General features: G+C 42.9%; 1 protein-coding gene across 3 annotated transcripts; it reads left to right on the top strand.

Annotated features, from left to right (window-relative positions):
- Positions 1-19: 19 nt before the first annotated feature.
- rnf19a (ring finger protein 19A, RBR E3 ubiquitin protein ligase) lies at positions 20-22,312 on the top strand. 3 transcript variants are annotated; one of them, XM_027022885.2, is made up of 10 exons: positions 20-198; positions 11,067-11,865; positions 16,427-16,635; positions 16,769-16,910; positions 17,285-17,447; positions 18,795-18,909; positions 19,083-19,244; positions 20,492-20,705; positions 21,192-21,335; positions 21,509-22,312. In XM_027022885.2, exons 1-10 carry the CDS (start codon positions 168-170, stop codon positions 22,218-22,220), a joined length of 2,691 nt encoding a protein of 896 aa, XP_026878686.2. In that variant the 5' UTR covers positions 20-167; the 3' UTR covers positions 22,221-22,312. The 3 variants fall into 3 exon arrangements, with proteins under 3 accessions (XP_026878686.2, XP_026878687.2, XP_026878685.2); XM_027022886.2 differs by having other exon boundaries at positions 16,766-16,910; positions 17,285-17,360; XM_027022884.2 differs by having other exon boundaries at positions 16,766-16,910.

Below are 22,312 nucleotides of genomic sequence, written 5' to 3'. Positions count from 1 at the left end.
CGCTGGAACGTTTCATGAAAAAGGGGAGTCGGAGTGGCGCGTGAGTCAGCGCGAGGAGGCCACGGGACGGGCAGTTGTTGACTCGACCCAAGTTTCCACAACTGTGAAAGCAGTCTCGTTATTCACTCAAACCTCGGTTGGCGTCGATTTTATTTGCGTGGTTTGGAATGAAATGCTGTTTCGTGGGTAGCTCTAAAGGTAAGGCTTCTCCGGCAAAGAAATATTTTCGTTTTCCCCCCTTTTTCGCGTTAGCCCAGCTATTCTCATAACTTCGAGTATGGCTAAGCTAGCCGAACGTCGTTAGGTAGCGTCAAACAAAGCAGTAAAAGACAGAAAACATTGCACTTCACAAAGAATCCTCCATGGAGTGTCAAACTGAGTCAACCCGTTTTGATTTAATTGCTGCTTCCTGAAAGTGTTCGCTAGTCGCTAATTAACCAACAGAGATGGCCAGTTGTCTGGGTATTTGGTGTTTATGGGCAACGGTGGCTGGTTTGTCCAGTAGGCCCAGCTATCTTAGCTCGGCTCTGCTTGTTCACTCGGAGTACAGCTAACCTGGCGAGCTGGCTAGCGTAGTTGCTTTTGGTTTGGTAGTTTCGTTTCGGTACAGTGTAAAACATTGACAATTTCACGCCTGCTTGCAGTGATATGAATACATTCTTAACACCACAGTTTAATTGCGTTGTTGGCTTCGACTGAAGTCGTTAATCTGTGGTCGCTGGGGGATCGCTGTTAGTGAGGTTAGCTAACTTTGTAACTGCTGTTAATGTGTTAGCTAGTATATTTATAGCAAATGTCATAAATGATGATTTGTAGAAACGGTGGTTGGCTGTGTTAACTGTTTTTTAAGTTACCGATGTAGATGATGATGATGATGATGATGATGATGATGATGTGGATAATGTTTAGGGTTCTTATGACATTTGCTAATTTCAGTTTGCTGGATTTAGAAAAAAAGCCCTCTTTTAAACAATGTTTGAATCCCAGTGTAAAGTTTGGTTGTTAATGCGTGATTTCATCTTTTCGTTTTCTGATAGTCAGTAAGTTCATGGTCGCGATATAGCAGAGAAAAGCTGTTTTTATTTAGTTTGATCTAGTCAGGGAGTGTTTCAAAAAAGCTAAACTATTCGATGCGCAAATTGGTTAATTTTTTATATCCTGTTCACTCGGTTAACATTTAAGTGAGTGGGTGAGATTTGTGTTTTAGTAGCAATTGTAAATTTGCCAGCTGTCCTAAGTGAAAGTTATTAACTTCTAGAGATTCTGTTTTCTTGGCAGTCTCACGAACTGGTGAAGGAACGAATCAGTATTTGTTTTAAAGCCTGTATGGAAACAGCTTATTTTCTGTTGGGTAGCAATGAGTGTGGCAGTGCGCCTGATTGTTGATTGTGTGTCCATTTCCTGTTCTAAGGAACCATGATGTCATTTCAGTAGGGACAACATAACAAACGATATGAATTGATGAGGATTTATCTTATAATACTTTCAGATGTTTTCATGTTCTAAGAAGCCCTAGCTGCTGAGGTCTAACTCATAAACTATCAGGATTGCAGACTACCATGGTTTGAACCCTGAGAATCATACTTTTTTTGGTAACTAAGTATACCATAAACAAACAAATTTAATTTGCCATATCTGCCTGAGTATAAAGCATGGAAAATGTAGTTAGTTATAAGGACCCCCCTGCCCACACATGCACATACACACAGAGCTTTGTGATCTTAATCAAAGTCTTGAGGTTTTTTTGTTTTGTTTTGTTTTTTTTTTCCTGTAGTGAGAAGTGAGCACTTTATGCCAAGGCTGAGAAGAGAATTGTCATCCGATGTTTACCTACGATTGGTCAACATTACAATAACGTTCCATTTTTTAAAATGCCACTTCTGGCTCTCCAAGGCCTTATTGGTGATTAAATTATAATGAAATTACCTGACCAGGGACATCTTGCATATATATGGAAACATCAGAGTGTTTCACACAAATTGAGATCAGTGGGTTTCATTTATCAATGTATTGCAAAAATGTTTAAAACATGAACTTGGGAGACTGCATTCATAAGAAACACAAATATTTTAGTATATTTAAAAAATGATATGGCGAAAAGATTCGGTGTTTCCTTTTGAAACTTGTACTCTGTTTTTTATAAGGTCATTAAGCCAATATTTGAAAATATAACCTTTTCTGAATATGTATTGACACTCTGTCTGTGTACACGCACATTATATGGCATTGTTTTGTTGACTCAGAGATGCAGCTGTTCTGAGTGCTCTGTCCAAGGCTGTGGTCTCCCCGGTGGCCAACTGCTATGACCAAAAAATGTTTGAGTTTAGATCAAGTCCAATACAGTGTGTGCTGCTCTACTGAACTGATGTACACTGCTGGTCAACGGAAGGTCGTGCTGATAGGGTTTCAGAAACAGGGTCATCGAACTCTTGGCCGAAAAGCAAACTGCTTTGTAATGCATGATTAGACCATTGCAGCCTGCTTCTGAACTTGTCAGTTTGTTTTGCGGTTCACATTTCAGTTCAAGGCTTATGTACATTCATGAACCTCAATTGTGGATATTGTACTGGCCATAAACATTTGCCAACAGAACGTAGCAGTTAAAAAGGGAGAATAGTGTATTATTGGGTGAAAGAGAAAATACTCCGGTGAGACGATGCTGAGTAGTTGAGTAGATGAATTAGGAAAAAACAGTGCCTTTTTGAAGTGGTCTTCATCCCAGCCAGTGTTCAACAGTAACTAGGGCTAAAAGTAAAGGCTGAATAATCTATCAACTGTTTGGTTCGACAAGTGGACTATTTGGTTTATGGGTCGTGCAATTGCTCAAAGGATCCTTTTAGCTATCAGCTTTAGGTATGTGTTTTAAGATTGTGCTAACTAACAATTAAAGATGAATGCTTCTTTCAAAAATTCATTAACTTTCCTACTTATACAAAAAGTAAATAAATTCCAATATCAGTTTTATCTGAAAATTTAAACCAAAGAAAAACAAAGTAGCGCAGTGAACTATACTGCAGCAGTTTTCCTTTAATTAAGTAAACCAAACCATCCATCTAAATTTCCAGTAATACATGAGGGCAAAGACAGAAATGAGACAACCACACAGCTGTTGCAGCTACTCTTCAGGCTGCATTTGATGTTTAAAGACATTTGGCAGGGCCTCAGCTATGCCATTTAAGAAATCTACACTCAAGCCATATTTGTTTATGATTCTTGAATTCTCTGTTGCTTATTGAAATGTTTTAAGTATGTTTCACTTCTATATTTCCAGTTTAATGATAAATGGTGGCATGAGTTATTAGGGTTGTAGCTTTTTTTCAAGAGTCAGATTCGAGCAAAATCAAACAAACCCATAAATCACTTGATTGCAACACTGGGCACACATGCCACACAGGGGATGTGGAATTTATAGTGACTTAGAAAGCATCAAATTCTCTGGGGTGTTGATGCTGAGAGCACATCTTTTAGAAAACATTTTCCAGCCATAAATGTCACCATGAACATTTAATATTGTAAATTTAGGGTATATACAGTACTCCCACTGCTACTGCATTGCGAACAGAGATCTTATTACTGGTAGAGAGAGAGAGGGAGAGAGAGAGGGAGGGAGAGAGGGAGGCGCGTGTGTATACAGCTCATAATGTCAAGCAATACTGAGGTACACTTGTTCTCTGGATGATAAAACTATTAATGATAAAATTAGTTATATAACTAACTTACTGTCATGAATCTTTATCATTAGCATTGGCAAACTAGCTAGCTAATTTACAGAGACGAGTCGTCATCCACAGAGCCAACGTGCCTCCTCTTCAGATGCTCCAGCATAACTGATATGCTCCTATGCCAGGTAAGGTAATCTTTGCAAATTGTTGCAGTTTCCAATCTTTTGGGCCGAGTTATAGTGAAATGCTTCCGCAGTGTTGTTGATATTGTGCTGCTGTTCACTCCAGTCAGCAGCTTTCTGAGTCAGCATGAAAAACACCCCATGATGTCACCAACTAATCCACGGTTCAGTTCGTCATCAGCTTATTTGGTTGTTGACTTTAGTCAATAACATTGATTCCTCGTGGCGCCCCTAATATTTTTGCCATTTCCCAGTGGAGCGTTCCCTGGATGTGTCCTAGCACGAACATGACATTCCCAGAGAACTGACACAAGCTATCCCAACCAGGCAGGTTGAGAATTGGAGCACTGACCCCAAGCACCTGGCATGCAATATTTGAACAAGGGCCTTTCTTCATGTTGGTGCTCCTTTGGGTATTCTGCTGTGATCTGTGCTTCACTCGAGTGTCCCTGGTTATTCTTTAACCTAACTGATCTCAGGTGCTCACCCTCTTCAGTGTGAGGATGTCTTAAGAGTGCTGCTGGGTGCTTGTGCAATATGACGGCTGAGTTTATTGACATGATTCCGCACTAATCTGATCCTGCTATTGGTGAAAGTGCATTATTAAAATATCTTTGTGGCCATATCTCCACTTGTCTGACCCCTAGCAGGTACAGCCAGCATGAGTGTGAATGACTGCATGATCATATTGCCTGTTATTGCATATCTGTAGGTACAGCACAGTGAACACTACCACAAGGAAAGCTCAACAGTCTTAACAACTACATACATACTTCTGGTTCAACTTGAGAAGTGAAAGACTAGTTCATAAGGCTGACGTTTAGGGTAGTTTTTCAAAATTAACAAAGTGTAAGTTTATTCAAATGAATGCTGAAATGAGCATCACATACCAAGGTATTGAACATATATTTAGAGTGTTCACAAGGCCATCTATTCTCTTAGTGCTTTCTGAGTAAAGAGTTACCGTGTTGTCACAGTCTGTCTATACTGGCAAACCAACAATATTACAGCTTTCGGAAACTTATTGGCTGTTGTGTATGGAAAATAAACGGAGGATGTTGCACACCATTTTCTGAGGTCGTTTGGTTTCAGTGTACATGTAGATAAGTGAGAAGCTACATACTTGCTCTCTGAAGTATGAAATATTGTGTGAAAACATTTAGTTGCCTTTTTGGTTTGCATTTCCATATGTTGTGCTGATGAACATGTACAACTATGCAGTTTTGATGACATTCACCTTTGAGAGAACTCTGGAAGCTATAAAAAATGTTTTCAAGGTGTTTGGTGTGGTTTTGTTTGGTTACATATCTTTAATGAGTAGACACAACCATATAAAAGGCAATGCTTGTTTGGACTTTTATTTTGTAAAAATGTTCAATTGAAATTAACAAAAATGTGAGTTATGTGCATGTTTTTATGCTCCTGGTATGTGGGCCTGAGTTCATGCAGATTTAATTTCCCAGGTGCTGTTTCTTTTTTTTGACTTGATTGTTGTAAGACAAGTATGTTTGTGGTGTGTGTTTCCCTTTTCTTTTCTTAATGTGAACCATATATCAAATGCTGGTAACTCCTACTCAAAGATCCTTGGGCTGAAATTTTGGGTATAGATATTGTACACAGTTGGATTTGAACATTAGTACTGCATTGCTTTAAGCACTTGTTACTTGTCTCAATATTCAGCCTCTGATTTCTGGACGAGGAATCTGTGCTTTGAGCCACTAGTCTGGACACCTAGCCACATGATCAACCTCAAATGTGGTTAGCCAGTGCCAGTCTTGCTTCATTAGCTTTGTTTCATAGCATGGATATCATTGTCTTAAGTAGCCTGTGTTCTTTTCTGGTTAAATTAAGATGGTGCTGGATTACATTTTATCAAAATAAGAAAAAATGAGCTGTTCCCTTGACAGATTTGGAGGCTGGATGGTCTTGTTTCCCCTTTTGGCTTGGCAGGCGCAGACTACTCAGATTAGTCAACAGAGAGCTCCACGAGTAGTGCACTTTGGGGTGGTGGGGGTGGGTCTGCTCTCTTCTGTCCAGCTAAAGGTCTGAAAGTACATTCAGTGTTGCAGGAAATGCTTTAGCATTCTACGCCTGCTTTATTCACACTGCTCAAGGGCAAACCTGGGTGGGTGTATGGAGGTGTATTCTCAATACTCCTGAGAAAGTGAGCAGTTTTCCTCAAGCAACAATCACTTGTTTGTCGAGTAATGAAGTTTGTGGCAAGTGTGAACTTTTAACAGTGTATACACAAACTTCTGATGTAATTTTTAAGGTGTAGAGGGATGAAATGATTTACCATAGTGATTTCAAACAATGATGGCTTCTCCTCTAGAGCCAGCTAACCCTACATAGAAGTACCGATGAGATTTACAGGTAGCAAATCTGCCTTTCAGTTGTGTAGGTTCACCCGTTTCTCAGCTTGTCCAGTAGGAATGTCTGCATTTTCTGTAGTGTGTACTGTACAAGTATTTACAGGTATCTGTAATTGGAACAGTATGAGGTGTTTATGCAAGTACTGGAACAGCTATGTACAGACGTACACTCAGTAGCACAGGACTTTTCCAGTTTCCATCTTGGCACTCCTCTTTTTCCTCCCCATCATATTTGCATCATCATCTAGCACAGCCCATGTTCCTGTAGCCCCTCAGAAAATGCAGAGCATGACTGCATGTGTCTGTCTGATTGCAGGCCTCACCCAGGGAGGCCTTGCTAGTGTGAGAGTGCTGGTGTGTCTGGCAAGGTCATGCTGCCAAGCTAAAGTGCTGGCCAGGAGCGTGCTTCGTGGAGAGCGCTCGACACTGGCGGGAGAGCCTGTTATCTCCTTCGCGTGTCTGTTGAACATAATGCAGAGCAGTCATCTGTTCCTGTCCTTATCTGTTTGTTGTTCGTTTATTTCAAGGGTTTGCAGCTTTGGTTGTGATGCCTGCATGCTGAGATGGGCTGATTTCATCATAGGCGCTGCACTGGAGACCCAGTTCTTGTCAAGATGCATCTGACCTTTAGTCAGAGGAATGAATGAATGCATTGAAGGGAGATTGAATGCGGGTATCAGTCTGCTCTGTTCCCTGAGAAGAGGAGAACGCGGGGAAGCCGTCCATATGAGTCTTTACTAATATAATGGGAAAGATTTGCTCAACTGTATTGTCTGCTCCTTTTATATAAGAGCTTGTTTAATATGGCATAGAAGAGGAATTTTCATTTAGTAATGGATTGAGTCTAGCTAGCCGCAGTTCAATCTATCTGATGTTTCAGGTAGTACCAATTTAGTGATGTCTGCTAGTCCACCTTTGGACCCTTTTGGGATGGTTGCAGAGATAAGAGGTAGGTTAGCTGAAGTTGTGGTCTCCTTCGTGTTAAAATATTTTTGCAATAAGTTAAATGTTGGTGTACTGTGGCATGCAGGCATTTGTTCCTATATAAAAACTGACTGTATATATTTACTTCACCTTTTATGTCAGTTAGTTACTTCCATGAACGCTCGTTCTACGTTCAGCTCGCAGTAGCCTGTATTTGAATCTCTTAATGGTATTTTAGCAAACCTCTGCAAGTACCATCATTTTGTGTGTTTGTGCACTTTGCTTAAGGTGCTTTTGTTTAAAAAAAATACACTGGCTAAGTAGGGCTATCTGATGAAACGTTAGGGGTGTTGGTATGTGCGTGTGTATTTGTTGGTACGTGCTTGACATTTTATGATGTTTACTTAGCTAGCATTAACTACTACAGTTATACAAGTTGATCTTCTATGCTAGCTAACACTAGCTAGTAAGCATGTATTGACACTAGCAAACATTTTTTGTTCCCTGACTTTTTAAAAAAATTATATAATTTTTTTTTAAATAAATCTGCTTATCTGAGCAGTAGCTACAGGAAGTCAGCTAGTTATGTTTGTAGTTTCCACAGTGATGAACTTTGAAGTCAGCAGTAGGCACCTAGTGGCCTGTTCTACAGTTAATCACGTAATTAGGAAAGTCTCTAGTGGTATGGGCAGATTACAGCCAAGAATGGCTGTTTTGAATAATGTAGGTATAGGCTTTACTGAAAATGGTGTTTAGGTTAACATTCTAGGTTTGCTGGCTTGTAATGTGGGATGTTCATAATGAAGCTAACATTTTTACAAAAATGCTCAAATTTAATCTTGCATGTTTGACTCAGCACGCAAAGAAACTACTTTATTCTACCTTTTATACTGATTTATAGACTGGTGATGTTTTATACAGGCATGCCTTAAACAACTATACACACATTTGATTCTGCCACAATTTAACATTGCGGCATTAACATTCATTAAAATAATTCAGTTAATTGCTGTGAACTTTATGAAAATACCTCTTTCAGGACAAATGGATTGGGTTATTTTGATGTAAAAACCCATAATTGGCCAGCTTCCTTCACATTTGCTGTACTTTTCATATTTGTACTTTCATTAACAAATAAGACTGCAATTTATTTTCTAAGACATGTATTCAATTAAAGTCCCAGTTCTGCATCATAAATATGGTAAGGCAGCATTTAAGTGTCAAATTGAGCTATTTTATTTCTTTATTAATAGGTGGCCCCTCATCCTTCCTTTTGTTCTTTTAATTGTCTTCCTTCATGTACTGCTGACTTGGCCAGGGCTCTTTTTGTATGAAAGATTTTAATCTCAATGTGAAAACCCTGGCTAAAGAAATGCTTAATAATAGTTGATCACTTTCTGATGTTGACATACTTTGGCAGAAGCCTTCTTGCTTATGTTGGCTGCTTTCTAACATTTTTAAATTAATGGTAGAGTTTCTTTTGCTAAGCAATTTGAGAATGGCAAACCCTTCTCGTTTTTAACATATTTCACCACCACCATAGTTAACAATAGTCATGCATTCGTTAAGGTTGCATCTGGGGGTGGTGTCATTATCGACTCAATGCATCATGTCATCTCGCACGCGCACATAATGTGGCTACAAAAAATGTTTGTTGGGGGTTTGTGTTTTTCTGTTTATTTTGCAGATATGTGACCTTTTATACATTTACAAATGTGCACACAATAGGTGTGTTAGATTTTGTAACTTTTCAGTTGTGTATAATGCTGTACAACATTGGGCAAACAAAGAAAACTGAGTGTATTTGTCTGTACTCTGAACCTGCTTCTGAGCTTTAAGATGTTGTTTTTCATGTTCTTAGATTATTCTGTTTGAAGAATTGCCTTCAAATGCAGCAAACATTAGTGGTATTGAAATGTTTATTTTTTTAACCGAATAATTGCATAGATGTGTGACTTATTCAGAAGCAATGGTAAAGCTTTGCAATGCAAAGCTCTAAAACTGTATTCTATCAGCATAACTGTTTAAGTAGCCTTTGTCTTTCCTGGTTAATGGAGATCATGTGAGGGTAAACGTACTAATGTTATACAGACAAGAGTAGCATACAGAAAGCACTAACTGACCTGAGTCAGTTGTAACCACTCCGGCATATGCCAAGAGAAACCACAGCCACTGGAGTTAAAGCCTGACCGTGGCTTAACAAATCCAGCCTGTTGGACATAAAAGATGGGAACTTGTATGTTTCTTTATTTGTCCTGTGGGCCTGTGATCTGTTTGGAAACTTAAGGAAAATCTTGAGGAGCATCTCCGCAGCAGGAGATGAGGGTTTCGTTTCTTCCTTTGCTCTTGAAATGCCCCAACTCAGGAATTTTGTTTGCTTTGAGCAGCAGCCTGCTTGCATTTCCAGACCATGAGAGTCGGAGTGTGGCTGGGAAGGGTGTGCATGTGTGCAGTTGATGCAAGACCCGATTGGCAGTGTGCCTTTCATTATGCTAATCTTTTTTTCCTCATTTTGTCTTTGGAAATTTCCTGGAACATGTCCCTGTAGTTGGGGCTGGGGGGAGGCAGACAGAAGTCCATCCTGGATTGGCTTTGGTCTGTTTCTTCATTCCAAAAGAGAGGAAATTGTATAAATTTGTATTTGTACCCATGTTTAACATCTGCCAGCCTACAAATAGCTTTAACTTTCAACTACTGTGAAGTTTTGTATTTATTTACATTTACCTGATGCTTTTATACAAAGCGACTTACTATTCTGACTGAACATAACTTGAGAAATTGAGGGTTAAAGGTCTTCTTCAGGGCATCAACAATGGCAACTTGGCAGTTGTGGGACTTGACTAGTGATCAGAAGGTTGCCAGTTCAAGTTCCTTAACCACTGAGCTACCATAATTGGATTATAAATCCCAATTATGCATGTGCGTATTACCAATATTACTTTGCCTCTGCAGTTTCTACTTGCCCCAGTGCTGTCAGGACATTCTGGGATGCATCACTACATTTCTGCATTTTATAACGTAGCCTTGCTTGACAGTGATTGTGTCAGCAGTATATGACTGGCGATACGGCTTTTCGTGTGTGAGTGAGTAAAACCCAAGTGGTTATTTTTCGGGTATGGCTCCCTGCCCAGGTCTCTATAGTCTGTATTGGAGTAATGGCAGCAATATGTGACCTCCAAGACCAGTAAGCCTTTAGGTGCTTGACTGTCAGTATTAGGCACTGGGTCACTGACTGCCGCCTGCCCTTGGTGCAGAATGCAGTGAATCGTAGCTGATAAATCGTGAAAGTGTCATGTGTTCAGCTATACTGGGCTGACTGGAATTCTGTTTTTTGATTCTCTCCATTTCCTCAACATGGTACTCGGTCCATTCCAGTAGTGTCACTACAATTAGACAAGCTATTAATTTAACAAATATTTCACAACAGCAAGTTGGTAGGTGACAGCCACTATATTTAAATCTATGGGTTGATGAATGCCACATTTCACTTTCTTAATGCATGTTGGAAATGTGACGCATGACTCATGGTTGTTATTGCTGTTTAGACCAAAGAGAAAACAACCTTTAAAAAAAAAAAAAAAACCACACAAACCTATCCTGTTGAGAAATATAGCCAAGAAAACATGGCAAATGACTTGTCAAAAGTTTAGCTTTTTTTTTTTTTTTAAAGCTAAACTTTTGACAAGTCATTTGCCATGTTTTCTTGGCTATATTTCTCAACAGGATAGGTTTGTGTGTGGTTTTTTTTTTGTTTTTTTTTTGAGCTGCATTTATTGTAGGTTAACATATAATTAATTTAGCTAACCTAATTAAAGTAGCTTGCTCAACACTGCACTCAGTTATGTAAAATCCATGGACTTTACAGGTATCACCCAAAATTTGCCTCTTGTATTAACCAATATTATTCTACCTGTGTTCCTCCACAGACCCTGTCGAGAGCCCGTCAGGTGCCTTTGAGGTGTCGTGTGTGGGCCAGCTTGAGCCAGTCGGCCCAGGGGGGCGGCTCTTGGAGGGCTCGGTACCATGCCGTAACACCCTGCCCCCACCTCCCCCTCTATCCCCTCCCTCTCACTCCTCCTCTTTTCCGGGCCTCCCTGTAGCTGCTCCCCTGTGCTCTGCCGAGATGAGTCTGCAGCAACACGCCCAGGGCTCTGAGAGGGACCTGCCCTCTGCCACCTCCTCCATCAGCCTACCCACGGTGCGGAAGACGCCCAAAAAGAGGCGCCTCTCGTTGCGCTCGCTGTTCCGTCGCCGACGTGGGGACCCCAAGTCCCGCAAGTCCCGCACCCTGACCAGCGGCGTGGACGGCATCGCCAGCGTGGAGAGCGTGCACTCAGAGGTTCAGCAGCACGATCGCTCCTCCTCTTTCTCTGCCCCTGGCATGGCTGCTTCCTCTACTCCCTCAGGCTCCACCTCTTGCTCCTCCTCCTCTGAGCTGCTGGAGTGCCCCTTGTGTCTGCTGCGGCACGCCCGTGACCGCTTCCCTGACATCATGACCTGCCACCACCGCTCGTGTGCTGACTGCCTGCGGCAGTATCTGCGCATCGAGATCTCGGAGAGCAGGGTGAACATCAGCTGTCCCGAGTGTTCCGAGCGCTTCAACCCCCATGACATCCGCATGATCCTGGGAGATCGCGCACTCATGGAGAAGTACGAGGAGTTCATGCTCCGCCGCTGGCTTGTGGCCGACCCAGACTGCCGCTGGTGCCCTGCCCCGGACTGCGGGTTAGATGCATGCGCACACACACGCACTCCCCAAGGGAAGATTTTACATGTTACACCATGCATCCACACCTACCCCCTAAGGGAAAATTTTTACAGATAAAACCAGTGCAACACACCCATGCACACGGAGTTCAAAAAAATACAGCATTGCAACAGACAAAAATGCCTGGAGTGATCAGATCACTGTTTGTCTCATTGGCCCTTTTTACAATTGGTCCTTTCATGCATCTTGAGAATCAGTATTGTGTCTGGTTAGGGAAAGTCCTGAGATGCATTTAAACACACCTGAGATGCATTTAAAATCACTCGATCCACTGCAGGTGATCTGAGACCCGTTTAAGATTAATGTTAACACAAGTTTAGTCCCATTCATCTCCCGAGCTACAACTGATAACCAAAACCCTTCCATATCACATGAAGTAACTGCAGGAGTGCAGAAAACTGTGCAGGAAACGATTCTAACTTGGAGGAATTTTAAAACTCCATATAAAAGTGCAATTTTCGAAGCGTCCATCATGGGTTTACATATCACATGAGAAAAGAGAAACAACATGAAGTTAATTGTCAGGTGATATGAGCAGATTTGTGTTTTCCATCCTAAGAAGCAGTCTGCTCTCAATCTGGCTATTCAGGTACATTTGACTACACTAATGTAAAGGGAAGTAGATAAAATCTTGTCACAATGCAGTTGAGATACTAGAAACATGAGCCAACCAAACGATAATATTTGGTGCACATATTGACCACTTTTGATCCAATCCCTCTGTGATAATGGTCTGTTGGAGTCGTGAGATGGCACACAGGATGCAGAAGACGTTGCTCAGCCAACTTTAGGTGTGGTGCTCAAATCAGGGTGCAACCTTTTGCACGTCATTGTAATTGTAGTAGGAACCTGTTGCTATAACATATTTTTAACCTTTTAAACTGTCAGCTATCAAGCCCGGTCCTGGATGGCTGCCTGCTCGGTAGGGTGCGTGGGCTAACAGGCACTTCCTCTCTGACACAGAGGATCTAATCACAGGATTTTTTCAAACTCCCTCCCAGACGTCACCACAAAACAGATGAGCACATAGGAAGAGAGCAAGCCCTACACTCAGAGCCAGGCAATACTTTGTTGTGTCATGCGTCTTGTATTGGGATTATATCCTGATAAGATTTTCACTTAGTATATAATAGTCAAATGTATATCCCATTAATATTGAACTTTGTTTAGTGTGAAAAATGCCCATACCACTTCACACCCAAATTCTGCTGGGGTTCCTCTCTCTATGCTATACATTTATTTAACAATAGCCTCTTCAATTACTGTAATTTTATGTTTTTGACCTAAAGAAACAATTCTTTGAAAAAACAAATCCTAAGAGAATTTAAGTCATTGTATGTAAAACAATTGGATCAGTTAATTGATCAGTTCCTTTTTTAAATAATAAAATGATTTGAACACAATCCACAGAATAATTTGACTTCACAGTCCTGATGATGATGATGATGATGATGATGATGATGATGATGATGATGATTTAACCTGCCATTCACTGCCCTGGTGTTTCTTGTCCTTTTTTCTTTTGTTAGCATGAGTGGAGAGGATCACAATATATAGATGTAAAAATAGGTTCTGGTACCCGACTCTGACCAGACTGTGATACACCACTGCCTGAGCGTGTTTAGGCTGTCTGCCTACTGCTGTTGGGTTCAGAGAATTATGGTAGCGTCCTGGTGCAGAGCCAAAGAAATGAGCCTGGTTTTCAAGGGTCACTTGCTGACAATGCCTTTGTTTGTTTTTTAAATGCTGGCTTTAGTACCCAGCATGCAGGGCAGTTCTGGAGCAGTGTTATCTAGTGGTAAGGATGTGGTGATCTAAAACTCTTGGCATTTATTAGACTGAAGCCTGTGAGCAGAGCATATCTGGGTGACCTATTGAAATCTCACAGTTGTCCTCATTACTCAACGTGAAGCGCGCCCATGTGTGAGTGCCGCACATCCGGATGTAATGCGCCATTGTATTTGACTCTTGTGCTTGAGCCAGTACGAGTCCTGTTGTTAGTCAGCGTGTAGACAACTCTTGTGCAGCTCTTGGCCCCTTACGTGCATTGATTAGAATGACCACAGAGTGACACACTTCATGCCTCTGCACAGCTGCTGCTACGACTTGGCGAAATCTGCACTGTGCTGCACACACAGGCTGGCATAAGGGGCACCCCAACACATATAATAAAAAAAGAAGAAAAACACCACACTAATTTATTTCAACCTAATTTATTTCAACCTTCTCTTCATGTCACAGAAAATGAGAGAATCTGAGGAGTATCACGCACAAGTAGTTGCTCAGCTGGTTTTTACAATAAGCAACATTCTTCAGATTATTATCTTGTGCTGGGTATGATGGCGTGTTAACATGCACTATTCTGAACGCAAATACACTGTTGCATATACAATTTCAAATAATCCTCCCATTACAGCTGCTCCTTTCTTGAGCTCTGTACATATCCTGTTTTGCTTTATTGCTATTGTTAGCTTGTTTTAAAGTAAACTGTTCTAACTTGTACAAGCCAACAGAACATGCACCAAAGCTTTGAGAGCAGACTCTGATGTTTAATTTGTTATGATTGGTGTGCCAGATTAGTGGTGTTGATTCTTCTCTAAACCCTCTGGTCCCTGTTCAGCACATCTCCAGGTTTGTTGGGGCTTGTCTCCTTGTCAGCTCCCACTGTTTCTCCCTCTGTCTCAGGCTCCGCTGTGTTCCTCTGGGCCTCTCCTCCCACCTCAGCCTGACTGCGCACAGCGGGTGTGGTTAGGAACCATGTGGAGTTCTGGACGCCCTGCCGATATGCATCTTCCTGCTGGGAACAGCAGAGGGGTGTGAGCGTGTGCACGTCAATCCTGTGCTCTTGGCACTGAAGCCATAATACAATCAAATATTAATGATGTTGCAGGCCGTGTGCAGGAGGGACTGTATGGTGATATTTCACATTTCAGTTCACACTAATGGACTTGTGTTTAGTTCTAGACAGCGCACTAGTCATGCAATTTTTGGTATATTGAGTGAATTTGTAATTTTCTTGGTTTTGTATGCAGGTTTAATGATCTTTTAGATTATCAGTAAAGTGATGGCAAACATTAAATGAATATTAAGCTTGCCTGTTTCTTTTTTTTTTTTTTTTTCCCATGTTTATAAATAACATATTTGTCAGAGGTCTGGGACTCCGCCCGCCTTCATTAAAATGTATGGAGAGGTGTTCAGTTACAGCCACCATGACCTCACAGAGCCAACTGGAAACGGTGATCAGGCAGCCTCCAGTGTTTCATCCCACGATCCTCATCTCGTATAAACTGCTAGCGTAGATTCCCCTTCAGTCTCATGCGTGGAGTTGGACCTGAACGCCTCAGTTTCCCACTTCATGCGTCTTTAAGAGAGAAAAGAACAAAAGCAAGGGGAGAAAACGAGTGCGTTATTAATAGACCACAAAGCTGGCATGTTTTGAGAACCAGGTGCTCTCCAGTTTCACTGTCCTCCTCCTCCTCCCCCCCTGAGTGTCTCCCTCAGCCATGTTGATTACAGCAGTTGCTTGTGAACATTGTCCAACTCTTAGCAAAGCAGTGAGCTCATTTTTCCATGCTGGGAATGAGTGGATCATTTGATGTTTCTTACCCTGTAATGGTGCATTCAGTATGTTGCCATTTGTTTGGTCAGTGAACTCACCCTTACACTCTTCATTACTAACTTTACAGAGTTAGGAATTTATATTTTTTGTTTGTTTATAAACCCAATTGTCAATTTGCTTGCTAAAACGGTGCTCTAGAACACAGGATATTTTAACAGTAAATATTTTGCTGAAAGCTTTGCTAACCAGTTGTGCCAACCTCCATAAACTTTGTGTGTGCATGGTCCTGTGTGACTTGGGACTCCACATTTTGCTGAATTGTAGCATTAAGTTTTCTCTCCAGTAGAGACCTGTGGTGATGGTGTGCTTCTTTGTCTCTGACTTGCCAAACTCATTGTTTGTCTGTCTTGCTGCAGTTCAGCTCTGCTCTCCTTTTTATCCATCATTGTCATAGTTGTTTAAAGGTTTTACATTTTAACATGGTATTGAACTGAAATTCCTGCTGTGCACAGTCACTGTTTACTCAAACATTTTAAATTTGATCATATACCCCAACCAGGGTGTGAATCCCCACATAGACAAAGTGTGTGTGTGTGTGTGTGTGTGTGCGCGCACAATATAATCTATATCTCAAGGTCATCAGAGGGAAAGAATGTGTAAGTGAATTATAGTACAGCATCAAGGTCCATGTGTTGGGTGGATATCTATTAAAAATATAGAGTTCCTCATAGACTGTGGATTGCACCCTTCACAAACCTAAGCCAAAGTATTTTGAACAATACATGTGTAAAAGAAGGGGTGGAGGATATATCATTCACTACTAATTCAGATTTTACAATTTTCCCAGTAATTGTCACATTTTCAGTGGCAGGTTTCGGTAATGCTAACACTTTTTTTTTTTTTCTCATGCTGTGTCTCACATGAGTACCAACTGTGACTGCGTGTCTCCACCATCTCAGGTACGCAGTTATAGCGTTTGGCTGTGCGAGCTGCCCAAAGATCACGTGTGGTCGAGAAGGCTGCGGGACAGAGTTCTGTTACCACTGCAAGCAGCTGTGGCACCCCAACCAGACATGTGACACAGCCAGACAGCAGAGGGCCCAGAGCCTCCGGCTACGGCCCTTCAGATCCTCCTCACTCAGCTACAGCCAGGAGAGTGGGGCTGCAGGTAACACACACACACACACACACACACACACACACACACCCCTCACTCAGCTACAGCCAGGAGAGTGGGGCTGCAGGTAACACGCACACACACACACACAACTGTCTGTGTGTGTGTGTGACACTTCCAGCAGACGACATAAAGCCGTGCCCGCGCTGTGCGGCCTACATCATCAAAATGAACGACGGGAGCTGTAATCACATGACTTGTGCTGTGTGTGGCTGTGAATTCTGCTGGCTTTGCATGAAGGAGATCTCAGACCTGCACTACTTGAGGTCAGCGGCCACCGCACCCCTCAGTCACATAGCGTTTTGATTAAAGCTGCTGTAAGCTATTTTAAGAACTCATTGGCCAAACTGACATTATAGCTAATAATTGCTTTAAAGGGTAACAGGAACTACAACACTGATTACAGTAGCTCTATTAATTATATTCTGGATCCCTGATGTAGTAGAGTCATACTTATTTTTGTTTCACTCCTAACATTCCTGATGCCCGTTACTGGTTTGGGAACTAGCTAATTTGTAAGTGACAGGAAAAGCAAAGTTTTTGGATGCGTGGATGAGAATTTGAGGGTGAAGCTGTGAATGATGTGAGGTGTTCACCCGATGAGCAGTGACTGAGCCGTGGTACCCTGCCCCTCCTACAGCCCGTCGGGGTGCACCTTTTGGGGCAAGAAACCCTGGAGCAGGAAGAAGAAAATCCTCTGGCAGCTGGGCACACTGGTGGGTGCTCCGATTGGCATTGCACTGATCGCTGGCATTGCCATCCCTGCCATGATAATTGGCATTCCTGTGTACGTGGGTAGAAAGGTGGGTGCCTCATCCCAGGTTCGGCCCGTTCCACACACTGCCTACACTGAACTCCATTTCAGTTCAGTCAGCTGGGCAAACCGCTAGAAGTTCAGTTTGTTTGCCATCACACGTGCTGATTCAGATCATGTGACATTTTGGAGATTTTTGTTTGGTTATAGTTGGGTGCTTTTGAAAGATGCATATTTGTTCCAGTTTGTTGAGTAGCAAATTCCAGTTTTTTTTTCTGATCGGTCATGACTGCGCACGTTGCTGTCTAAATAAACATCCATAATGGTGCAAACATTTTGGTGGAAACCAGTTTTTTACTGGGCCTAAGTATGATTCCTAACTTGGCCAGCTACATTAAGTTAATGGACTTATATTATGTAGATTGTAAGGCAGATATATTTTTACAAATTTTTAAATACTTCAACACCAGGGTTGCACTAAGAATTTAGCAATTTCATATATTTACAGATTAAGATTAACCACTAGACATGCAGACACAAGGAATTAAGCATTCTGGAAAATTTAAGGGTAAGGAGTTGTGCGACCAATAAATCTAGTTACTCCAGATTCTTTTTGTATGACGCATTTTAACAGAAATTCCCTTCTGTGGTTAGTTTTCGCCTCAGCCCCAAAGTTTCGATACAAGTTTCCGGATTTCTTGTGGGTCAGTCAGATGTGCTCATCTACCTTTTTCTTTTTTCTTCTATGTTTCGTTTTGATGGTCTTTCTTTCTCTTTTGCTATGATTTATCATATCAAAATATTATATATTTATCATAGATAAATATCATATTTATCAAAAAATGCAAAGCTGTGGACATAGTTCTGATATGTTCTTGCCTTCCTCAAAAAAGGCGGGTTTTAGGAGTGTCTTACTGTTTGAGCTGTGAGTGGGTGATGCAGTGGAGAGATTAAATATATATATTTTTTTTCTGTGTTGTGTTGACCCTGGTTCTGTGCCCGGTGTTGTTGGGCAGCATGCAATGATGCAATTTGGGGACATGAGCTGTATTGGCAGGTGCTGGGCCACCCAAACAGCTGGTCCCTGCTCACTACTTCACTAGTCACTGCTGGAGTTTCTTTTTAGTACCAACTGAGCGATTTCCCAAGCTAATGTTGTTTATTAATTCGCATGGCTTAATCGTCTGTGGTGCAGCTTATTTTAGTGTCTGCTGCCCACATAGTTTGTAAGTCAGATAAGTGTCTGGTGAAAGTAGGAATGCAAATGCCACATCAGTGTGGGGTAGAACACTATTATACGACGTGTGTATGTGTATGAATGGGAGAAAGACAACGCTGGGGGGGGGGGGGGGGGTTAAATGTTTTTGTTGATTTTTCCTTATGGCCACTACTTTAGATTCACAATCGCTATGAAGGGAAGGACATCTCAAAGCATAAGAGGAACCTGGTGATTGCAGGTGGAGTGACGCTGTCTGTGATCGTGTCGCCAGTAGTAGCTGCTGTGACTGTAGGTAAGCTGGCTTGACCACCCTCGTCTACAAATCGTACAGCAGGGCTGTGCTGTGGTCAGGCTGTACAATTTAGATTGGCTTCTTAACCGAGCTTAGCTCAGAAAAATAACAGTCAGTGGTCTTATGAATCCACCACCTGTTCAACTCTGAATGTTGACTTTGTGTGTGTGTAGGTATTGGAGTGCCCATCATGCTGGCCTATGTCTACGGCGTGGTGCCAATATCGCTGTGTCGTAGTGGTGGCTGTGGTGTGTCCGCGGGCAACGGGAAAGGTGTGCGCATTGAGTTTGATGACGAAAACGACATGAATGTGGGCAATGGAGCAACTGCAACTGGTGAGGGGGATGGATGGACACACACACACACACACGCCTCTGACCCCATATCCCATGTTGGCTACATTACAGGCCTGGCCTTTGACCCCATATCCTACATGGGATGCAGTAGAGCCCTCTGACCTTATATACCACAATGAACACAGTATGGGCATGTGATGCTGAAACTCAGTCCTCTGATCATATAACCCACACTGAAAAGCCCTTCTCTAAATATCAGGTGCTCTGTGCCAGATCAATAATTCGACTTCTGTTACACCCAGACCTGGTGACACCCTGTATTAACTTTTACCTGAGTCATTACATCAGCTTCTGAGCTGTGTTGATTGTCATCTGCTGTGTTTTGTCCATTGTACTGTAGTCCAAATGTACTACGGAACAAGAAGCCTGCTTGAGAAGTTTAGCTTGGTCAGACCAGTACCACACCCACTTATTTTGCATCGCTGTTACTATTTAATCCTTTGCCGTAAAATAAAAAAAGCATGTACAGTTGTGGTGAGCCCTTACTGAGCCGGATCAGGAGCAGGAAATCGGAGCAACGTGTCTGCTCTAAACACTCCTGCCTCCTGTGTCTGTCTGCTCCACTTCTGTCTGTCTCCCTTTCTCCTTTGTGGCTTGCTTGGTTTTAACAGAACATCAATTGTGGGTTTCTTTCCTCTCTTGGCCACACTTTTCTGCTGCTGTGGCTCGTTTGATGGCTGTAGACTTTCCTTGAGCCTGTCCTTGCACTGGTAGTACCAGGAACAAAAAACAGTCTGGAACAAATATGTTCCAGACCCTGTCACCCAAGGTGTAACACTAACTTTTTTTTGTACTGTGTGGGGGTTTGTTTCCCTTTAAATTTTTTTATTTTTCTCTCTCTTTTTGGCTCAATTGCTGGACCTGGCACAGTTTTTGTATCTTCTCTTTTTATGTAGACTGAAACAGTGATTGGACATTACAATTTAACATCACAAGGTGTCCCATGTTCTCATTGGACATTAGTTGTCATAGCCCTATAATCACCTCTCCTCTGCAAGCACGATGGCCTGCGTATTCATTTTTGTACATTTATGGCATTTAGCTGACGCTTTTATCCAAAGCAACTTGAGCAAGTGAGGGTTACAATTGCAGTTTGGCAGTGGTGGGGCTTGAACCAGCAACCTTCCGATTACAAGTCAAGTGTACCTTAACCACTGAACTACTACTGCCCACTGATGGTGCAGCGCCTGTGGATAAGGAAGCGCTAACTCTCCCTTTGTGGACAGACACGACGTCTGTGGCAGAGACTAGGCACAACCCAAGCATTGGCGAGGGCAGCGTAGGCGGCCTGATGGGCAGCCTCAGTGCCAGCGGGTGTCACATGGAGCGGGTCGGTGCCATGAGGGACAACCTGAGTGAGAACGCCAGCACCATGGCCCTTGCAGGAGCCAGCATCACCGGCAGTCTGTCAGGAAGCGCCATGGTCAGCTGCTTCAACAGGTCAGGAGAGTGGGGCACAGGGCGTAGGGTATGCTGGCGGTCACATTAGCCCATGTCCTTCTGCACTGGTGGTTTACGTATTTTTCTCTCTTGTAACGCACTTGAACAGGACATGAAGTGATTCATCAGTACAAGAGGAGTTAAATCAAGTGTGTTAGAGCAGATAATACAAATATAATGGTCTGTAAAATAACTGACTAAATGATCTACGTTTTAAACTAGAAGTTGAAAAATGTTTGAGTTGTAGCCACACTGGATACAACTCAAATGTGATTTGAACACAGAGCAGTGCAAAATATTTTAAAAACAGCCATGCATTAAATCAAGTTTTGCACAAAAAAAGATCAGATTATAGCTATTGCCAATCAAGACTGTCACTCCTCTCTGGGTAGAGTTGTATTTAAAGCACTGCAATGTCCTATTAAGCATGATCTGTGTATGCAGTGTGTTGGCAGTGGTGTTTAGTGTGTGATTTTTCTCTTCCAGGTTGGAAGTGCAGGCTGATGTGCAGAAGGAACGCTGCAGTCTGAGTGGAGAGTCCGGCACAGTGAGCCTGGGGACGATCAGTGACAGCGCCAGCACCAAGGCCATGGCTGGCTCCATCCTTAATGCCTACATGCCCCTGGACAGGTTGGCAACGAAAAGACCTGCCCTCGCCCAGACACGTGCAAAAGAAAACCAAAAAAAATCCCTGAATAGTTTCACTGGGTAAATGTGTTTTCTTGTCAGAGGGTTGAGATGTACTACATTTTCCAAAGGGGTTTGTGTGTGTGTGTGTGTGTGTGTGTGTGTGTAAAATGCAGAGAGGGCAGCAGTATGGACGTTCAGGTGGATGTGGAGTCCAAACTTGGAAAACTTCGCCACCACAGTGGCAGCAGCAGTGTGGAAGATGGTAGCACAGTGGGGCGGGGGGGTGGTCCCTGCCCCTCCAGCTGCCCCCACGAGGGCAAGTGCAGCTCTTCCCACTGGGTCAAAGAGCCCTCCACCTCCTCATCTGGAAAGAAGAGCAAAGGCAAGATGTGCAAGAAAAGCGGTGGCACCAAGATCAACGAGAGCCAGGAGGACATGGATGCGCAGCTCCTGGAGCAGCAGAGCACCCACTCCAGCGAGCTGGACTCTCCGTCCCTGAGCGGCAGCCTGCCCTCCGTCACTGACTCCCACTGTAGCCACATGTCCGAGTTCAGCTGCCCTGACCTGGACGCCTGCCGGCCGCACTGCTGCACTCACGAGCCCCAGGCCCGGCCCACTCCTGTGCCGGTCAGCCCCCTCCCTGAGGTGGAGCATGACCGCCTGGAGAACTGCCCCACCCCTGGGCCCCTCCCCCTGGCTGGCACCGTCTCCTCCCTCCTCACCCCAGGAGGTGCAGAGCGACCTCTGTGTCACATGGTGGAGGAGAATATGAGCTCCACTTGCAGGGCGGAGCTGGGGCCCAGCGCAGGAGACAGAGACCATGGCAAAGGCGTGATGCAAGCAGCCAGCCCTGTGCGAAACTCCTGCATTCAGACGGAGATCTAACACTGCCAACCCAAATGCTAGCTTTTGTAAGCTAACCTCACGTCCTATTTGTGGCTGAGGAATGCACACACACCTGTTTTCTTTTTATATAT

This window comes from Electrophorus electricus, chromosome 8, assembly GCF_013358815.1.
Source record: "Electrophorus electricus isolate fEleEle1 chromosome 8, fEleEle1.pri, whole genome shotgun sequence".
In the NCBI taxonomy this organism is placed as follows: domain Eukaryota; kingdom Metazoa; phylum Chordata; class Actinopteri; order Gymnotiformes; family Gymnotidae; genus Electrophorus; species Electrophorus electricus.
The sequence above is the reverse complement of the archived record's forward strand: the minus strand, read 5'-3'. Positions and strand labels throughout refer to the sequence as shown.